At 39.7% G+C, this 7,500-nt stretch overlaps 1 protein-coding gene across 1 annotated transcript in view; it reads right to left on the minus strand.

Annotated features, from left to right (window-relative positions):
• Positions 1-217: 217 nt before the first annotated feature.
• Positions 218-7,500, minus strand: part of LOC125029494 (activating signal cointegrator 1 complex subunit 2-like) — a 19,566-nt gene continuing 12,283 nt past the window's right edge. The window contains exons 12-17 of the mRNA XM_047619410.1: positions 4,775-4,939; positions 4,213-4,400; positions 3,883-4,020; positions 3,332-3,589; positions 1,461-1,624; positions 218-797 (exon numbers count right to left, since the gene is read on the minus strand). Coding sequence (XP_047475366.1) covers positions 682-797; positions 1,461-1,624; positions 3,332-3,589; positions 3,883-4,020; positions 4,213-4,400; positions 4,775-4,939 — 1,029 coding nt within the window. The 3' untranslated portion in view covers positions 218-681. The remainder of the gene's footprint in view (positions 798-1,460; positions 1,625-3,331; positions 3,590-3,882; positions 4,021-4,212; positions 4,401-4,774; positions 4,940-7,500) is intronic.

Here is a 7,500-nt window from a genome sequence, read left to right on the forward strand (position 1 = left end):
TTATGGAATAGTGCATTAACCATTTGCTTTGTGCTTTTCAGATCATCATTCGGTTTCTAATTATAATTCAAGTGTTGGAAAATATTTAATATGATAATTATGAACAAGAAACAAATCTTTTAGCCAATCATGCACCTCTTTCAACTTCATGCATAAATATTTCCATAGCACAAAGCAAGTTAGCTTACTAGATATAGGATTATTCAAAACATTAGCATGTTAACAAATCCACTTATATTTGCATATCATAAAATAAAATAATATAAAAGTTACTATTCATTACATTTTGTAATCAATAACTCCAGTAGCTGATGATATAAAGATTTATAGGTACCTGCTTAAATTTTAATTATATCACAAACAGCAAGATAACTCCAAGTTAGCTGTACTCTCAACAAATTACTAGTAACCCAAAACAGTGTTTAACAAGTTTATTAATAATTGCATATCACAAAAATACTTTTTTTTTCTCACTTTTCACTTCTATAGAATTGCACTCCAAATACTCCAAATGGGTACCTATGCTGCTCTGAAAAGTTAAAGCTTTTGATATGACCAATTATATAGATCTTCTATATACTAGTGATAGCACTTTTTAGTTTTAGTTGACACATACCATACGACAGATCTCTGGTAACTTAAACCCTTGGAATTAAGTTAAATCCTTCATAATTCAACCACTTAATTATTTCTGTTGAATTTGGCTTGTGCTCCTTGCCGCTTGTGCTCATTCTTATGGATCATCTTGTGGCGGTAATCCCTGCTCTGCATCTTTCCATGATTTGTGTCTTCTTTGTCTGTGTAAAAGGCAAGTATGTTTTGTCAGCTCATAAATTTAAGCAATCCTACATCCACCTTAGTCCTAAATTAATCCACTGACAAGAGATATAGGTTCTGTCCCCTGTAGTTTTTCTTTAATTTTGTTACATACAGATGGCTCCACATCAGCTCAGTCACCATGAAATCTATCAGTAGGCCCTAATAACCGCACCTGAATTCCCAATTCCTTCAATTTGCAGGAAAATGTGTTTTTCTTTCTAATACTATTAATACTGATACTGTTATTATTTGTATTGATATTATGATTATCAAATTGTTAATAAAATGTTGATAACATTAAAGATAATAAAATAATACAAATGAAGCTTTCCAAATATCAAGGAAAAGGATAAACAGGTGAGATAGACAGAACTAATAACTGACTCCTTGGTGACTAAGCACTTGTAGAGCCATCTATGTGTAAAGACAATAGATAATCTTACATTACAGTGGACATGGCATGTATTCTTGCTATCCAGGCTGATTGGGTTAAAATCTAAAACAGCCAGTGAGCATTGCCGATATATTACCACATAATGAATCCTAACTTTATATTCAACCAAAATAAACAAGGCAAAACAAAATCATAAATACATATACATATATCAACCAATGATATATGTATAATTCTCTCCACTTACATTTGCCTCCATGTCTTTTGTCGTCATCTTCGTTCCATTCCCCAGAACGCCAGCTTTTACCGCTGTTCTTGTTTGAGCTGGTAGACACCTTGGGCCTCTTCTCTCCATCAAAACCATTTTGAGTTTCTGTGTCTCTTGCTGGTCTTCCTCCTCTGCCTCTATATCTGATATGCAAAACATTAAAATGTAGAAGTAACTAACACCTCACCACTTGCATGTCTCAAGATGCTAATCTATCAACAAGATTTCTTTTGGTCAATTAGCTGATCTCATTTTAAAAAATTGAGCTCTCTGTATATGGGATTATTAACTTAGGCTAATCAATACATCCATCCAATCATCCATGCATGCATCTATCCATCCATCCATCCATCTATCCATGCATCTATCCATCCATCCATCTATGCATCCATCTATCCATGCATCCATCCATCCATGCATCCATCCATGCATCAATCCACCCACCCATCCTCCATCCTCCATTCTCCATTCTCCATTCTCCATCCTCCACCCACCCATCAATCCATCCATCCACCCACCCATCAATCCATCCATCCACCCACCCAAACACCCATCCATCCACCCTCCCAACCATCCATCCATCAATCCACCGACCCACCCATCCATCCATCCTCCCATCCATCCATGTATCCATCCATCCATCCATCCATCCATCATCCATCCATGCATCCACCCACCCATCCTCCATCCTCCATTCTCCATCCTCCACCCACCCATCAATCCATCCATCCACCCACCCAAACACCCATCCATCCATGCATCCATCCATCCATCCATGCATCCATCCATCCATGCATCCATCCACCCACCCATCCTCCATCCTCCATTCTCCATCCTCCACCCACCCATCAATCCATCCATCCACCCACCCAAACACCCATCCATCCATCCATCCATCCATCCATCCACCCACCCTCCCAACCATCCATCCATCAATCCACCCACCCACCCATCCATCCATCCATCCTCCCATCTTTCCATCCATCCATCCATCCATCCATCCATCCATGCATCCATCCACCCACCCATCCTCCATCCTCCATTCTCCATCCTCCACCCACCCATCAATCCATCCATCCACCCACCCAAACACCCATCCATCCATCCATCCACCCACCCTCCCAACCATCCATCCATCAATCCACCCACCCACCCACCCACCCATCCATCCATCCATCCTCCCATCCATATATCTATCCATCCACCCGTCCATCCATCCATCCATCCATCCATCCACCCTCCCATCCATCCATCCATCCACCCACCCACCCGTCCATCCATCCATGCATCCATCCACCCACCCATCCTCCATCCTCCATCCTCCATTCTCCATCCTTCCTGCTCCATTCTCCATCCTCCACCCACCCATCAATCCAACCATCCACCCACCCAAACACCCATCCATCCATCCATCCATTCACCCTCCCAACCATCCATCCATCAATCCACCCACCCACCCACCCACCCATCCATCCATCCTCCCATCCATCCATCCATCCACCCTCCCATCCATTCATCCATCCATCCATCCATCCATCCATCCATCCATCCACCCACCCGTCCATCTATCCATCCATCCATCCATTCACCCACCCTCCTATCCATCCATCCATCCATCCATCCTACCATCCATCCTCCACCCATCCATCCATCCACTCATCCACCCACTCACCCATCCATCCATCCATCCATCTATCTATCAATCCATCCATCCATCCATCCATCCATCCATCCATCCATCCATCCATCCATCCAGCCATCCATTCACATGCATATCTACATATTGAATTTTAAAATGCCACCAATTCTCAAAAATATAATTAAGGAAACATTAACGTTAACACACTTACCCTCTATTTGCCATATTATTCAGTCTTTGTTGTTCTCTCCGCTTCCTGACGTCCTCCGGATTCTCGCAGAAAGGTATAAAATTGACTCCCGAGCTTTTAGGTTTGTTTGGTTCTTCCTCCCATTTATTTGGTTCTTCCTGCTGTTCCCTTTCTGGGGTGGGTGTCTTTCCTTTCGGCTTGATTGATTTATTTTTGCCCTGAAGCCTTTGCACGCCTCTCGTGGTGCCTTTGTTCTTTGGCCGTGCACCACCAGGGTATCTGATGAAGGACTGCCATTAATACTAATAATCCCGTAGATGTTTTAGAGTGACTTAAGAAGCTAAACTGAAATCTTTCAATGATGGATCTGTTTAAAAGTCTTTATACAAGGGATCACACTCCCTTTTACTTTTTCAGGCAACCTCTTATACAACCACTTAAAAGAGAACTTATGACTTTGTGTAAACATATTTGTAACAACTATCTACAGTCATAAAAAAATCATATCAAATCAAACCCAATTAAATTTCAATATAAACTGTAAACTCAATAAAACTGAAACAGTGGTTCACCCTTGCTTTGGACCCTGAGTCCCCGGAGCTTCCTGCTGATTACTGGTCTGAGTCTCCTCTTCCATGTCTTCTTCGTCTGAATCATCATCATACTGGAAGCGGTTATTCAGTGCGCCAGCTCCAATAATACCAGGACGTCTGAAAAGAGAACACCAACTATGTCATAATCTTACATTTAAATTCTGTAGCATAAGGTACAGATTCTTTGCTTGTAGTCTCACAATACACGAAACTCGGAAAAAAGCACAGAAAAGCTAAAAAAAAAAATTCCTTCTAAGGGCAGATTATGGACTAAATATGTGGCCAAACTTATCTAACATGCCAACTTACTTCTTTATTTTTTTATCAATTTCAAAGTCATCAATGTTTCTTGTATCATTATCATCATAGGTGTCATCGTATTCATCATTATAGTTCCATTTATTGTATTCCTCCTCTTCATCCTCATCAACCATGAGCTCATCTTCATAAATGCTTTTTCCTCCTCTTTCATCATACATTCTTGCTATCTCCTTCACCTGGAAAAAACAAAGAAATGGGTACTATGCAAGGCTATTAGCAACCTTCTAAAATAGGTTTCAAATATTTGCTGCTTTTTTTACCTATTTTTAAGGCCAAATCTCTCCCATAAAATCAATTTATGTTCTTCACATATTTCCATATCTGGTTTACACAGGAAAGTTAACCCTATAACTACATATTGCAATATACAGATATTTCTATCAAAATTGTGACATGTATATCTTGTCTAAAATATATATATTAAAAAAAAAAAAAAAAAAATAGTATAAGAATTTTATCATTTGTCATATACTGCACACCACAAGGATATTTGAATGACTTTTCCTTTCTTTATGAGAACAAATACAACAACCTTAAAGCTCATAACTACCTTGTCTATACTTGCTTTGTCCATGTTTTCTTTATTATGCCTATCAGACTTCTTGCCTTTATGAATTTTTGACATATCAACTTCTTTTTTACTGAATACATCAAATTCATCATCGTTATAGACATTGGCCCTGTCCATGTAGTCGACTTGACATACAGTTTTTGCCTGAAAAAAACAAAAGAAAACTGTAGATGTGCTAATACAATAAATATATAATGGGAAAAAAGACAAATTAATATTTTAAAAAGTAATAAATCTAACATCAATAAAATTTTATATATATATATATATATATATATATATAAATTAATATACATATATATTTATATGTTTATATATGTTCATACATGTATACATACATATATGAACATATATAAACATATATATACAAACTTAAATGTGTATATATATGTATATATATATGTATATATATATGTATATCTATATATGCATATGTGTATATATATGTATATCTATATATGTTTATATATGTATATGTGTGTACATATATATATATATATATATATATATATATATATATATGTGTATATATATAATATACATAAACATATATATGCTTGTATATACTTGTATACATATATACATATACATGTATGTGTGTGTGTGTGTGTGTGTGTGTGTGTGTGTGTGTGTGTGTGTGTGTGTGTGTGTGTGTGTGTGTGTGTGTGTGTGTGTGTATATATATATATATATATATATATATATATATATATATATAATTTGTACATGAATATGTTAATGTATATATGTATGAATATACATGAATATGTTAATGTATATATGTATGAATATACATATATATACATACATTTATGCTAATATGTACTTATATATGTATATATACATATATAGTTATGTAGATATACATATATATACATACATATGTGTATATATATGAATATATATGTATATGTGTATATATACATATATAATACACATATATACATATACATATATAGATACATATACATACATATATATGTATATATACTTATATAAATAATGTATACATATATATGTGTATATATGTATGTATACATATAAATATATCATCATCATCATCATCATTTGGGAGCTAACGCCAGCAGGGCCACATAGCCGCATCCACCCTTTGTTTCCACCTACGAGGGTCCTTCATTGCGAGCGGCCAGGCAGGGGCCCGGCCCATCTCTAGTTCCTCACGACAGGTTTGATCGATCTGCCCAAGCCACGAACTTCTCGGTCGTCCCACAGGCCTCCTCCACCCAGGGTTGTCACGGATAGAGACAACCTGATGAGCAGGGTCATCCTGCGGGAATCGAGCCAAGTTGCCGTATAGCCTGAGTTGGCGTTCATGGATTGTGCAAGTAACAGGTCCTGTACCGGTCTCACGGTGCAGCCGTTGGTTGGACACATGGTCCCGCAAACTGTACCCCATGATCCGGCGCAAGTAACTGTTACAAAAGGCATCAAGACGAGATTCCAGAGCACAAGATAGTGTCCAAGTTTCACTACCATAGAGTAAAACTGGCAGTATCAGGGCCTTGAAAGTAGGTACCGGCATCTCCAAATACTCTTGTCGAGAGATTTCATGACCCCTGCTGCAGTCCCACCGATTCCCTTTCCCCTTCCAGAGAGGGATGACCACATCCCTCAGCAGGTCAGGGGGAAAGGTACCAGTCTGCCAGATGGCAGACAGGACTGCATGCAAGCCCCTTGCCATAGGTTCTCCACCAGCCTTTAACAATTCGGCTGGGATGCCACAAACACCTGCTGCTTTACACCACTCTTCAGCTTGGAGATCGCCACCCTGACTTCAGTCAGGGAGGGTGGATCCTCGCTGATGGGTGGGTCTGGCAGAGGAATCTCAACATTACCCGCATCCAAGTTAACTGTTGGATGCGGGTAATTACCCGCATCCAAGTTAACTGTTGGATCAGCCTTATACAACTGCTCAAAATACTCAGCCCAATGCACATGCACCCCATCAGGATCTGAGATTATCTGGCCACTTGCTGAGCAGACTGCAGTCATCTGTGAGGAGGGCTTGGAGTTCAGCTTTCTCAGGGCTTGGTAGGCAGGACGAAGGTCATTTACTAAGAAATGGCTTTCGACCTCCTCTGCAAGATTACTGATAAATTGTCCTTATCCCTTCTCAACAGTGACCTAGTCCTGCGCACCAGAGAACGGTGCAAGTTGCGATCCCCTGACAATCGAGCCGCACAACAAGCATATGTGGCTTCCAGTGTCTCCTGCGAGATGGCATTCTGTCTTGCTCTTGGGTGTTCACCAATGGATTCCTGAGCAGCATCAAGCGTTTCACACTTGAAGGTATCCCACATAAGAACAGGGTCTGTCAGGCCCTCGAGTGCTGTGAGAATCGCCTCAGCAAACCCCCGGGCACACTCGTCCTCCTTCAATCTGTCCAAATGAAACACCCTAGGAGAGTAGCCACAACTAATCTATGATCAGTTCCACAGAACTCGGCACTTCAATATATCCCTGCAGTTCTGGAGGATCCTCCACCAAGTGCTAACGAGGATGTGGTCGATCTCCTTGGCCACACTACCCATATCGCTGTACCAAGTCCAATGATGCGGGTCAGAACGCTGATACCAGGAGCCAGAAATCCTCAATTTCTGGGACCTAGCAAAGTCACGGAAAAGGTGGCTATTCTCACTGCCAGTATCAGCTTCTGAACCATGAGGACCGACAGACATCTCGTA

This window comes from Penaeus chinensis, chromosome 10 (genome assembly GCF_019202785.1).
Source record: "Penaeus chinensis breed Huanghai No. 1 chromosome 10, ASM1920278v2, whole genome shotgun sequence".
NCBI lineage: Eukaryota > Metazoa > Arthropoda > Malacostraca > Decapoda > Penaeidae > Penaeus > Penaeus chinensis.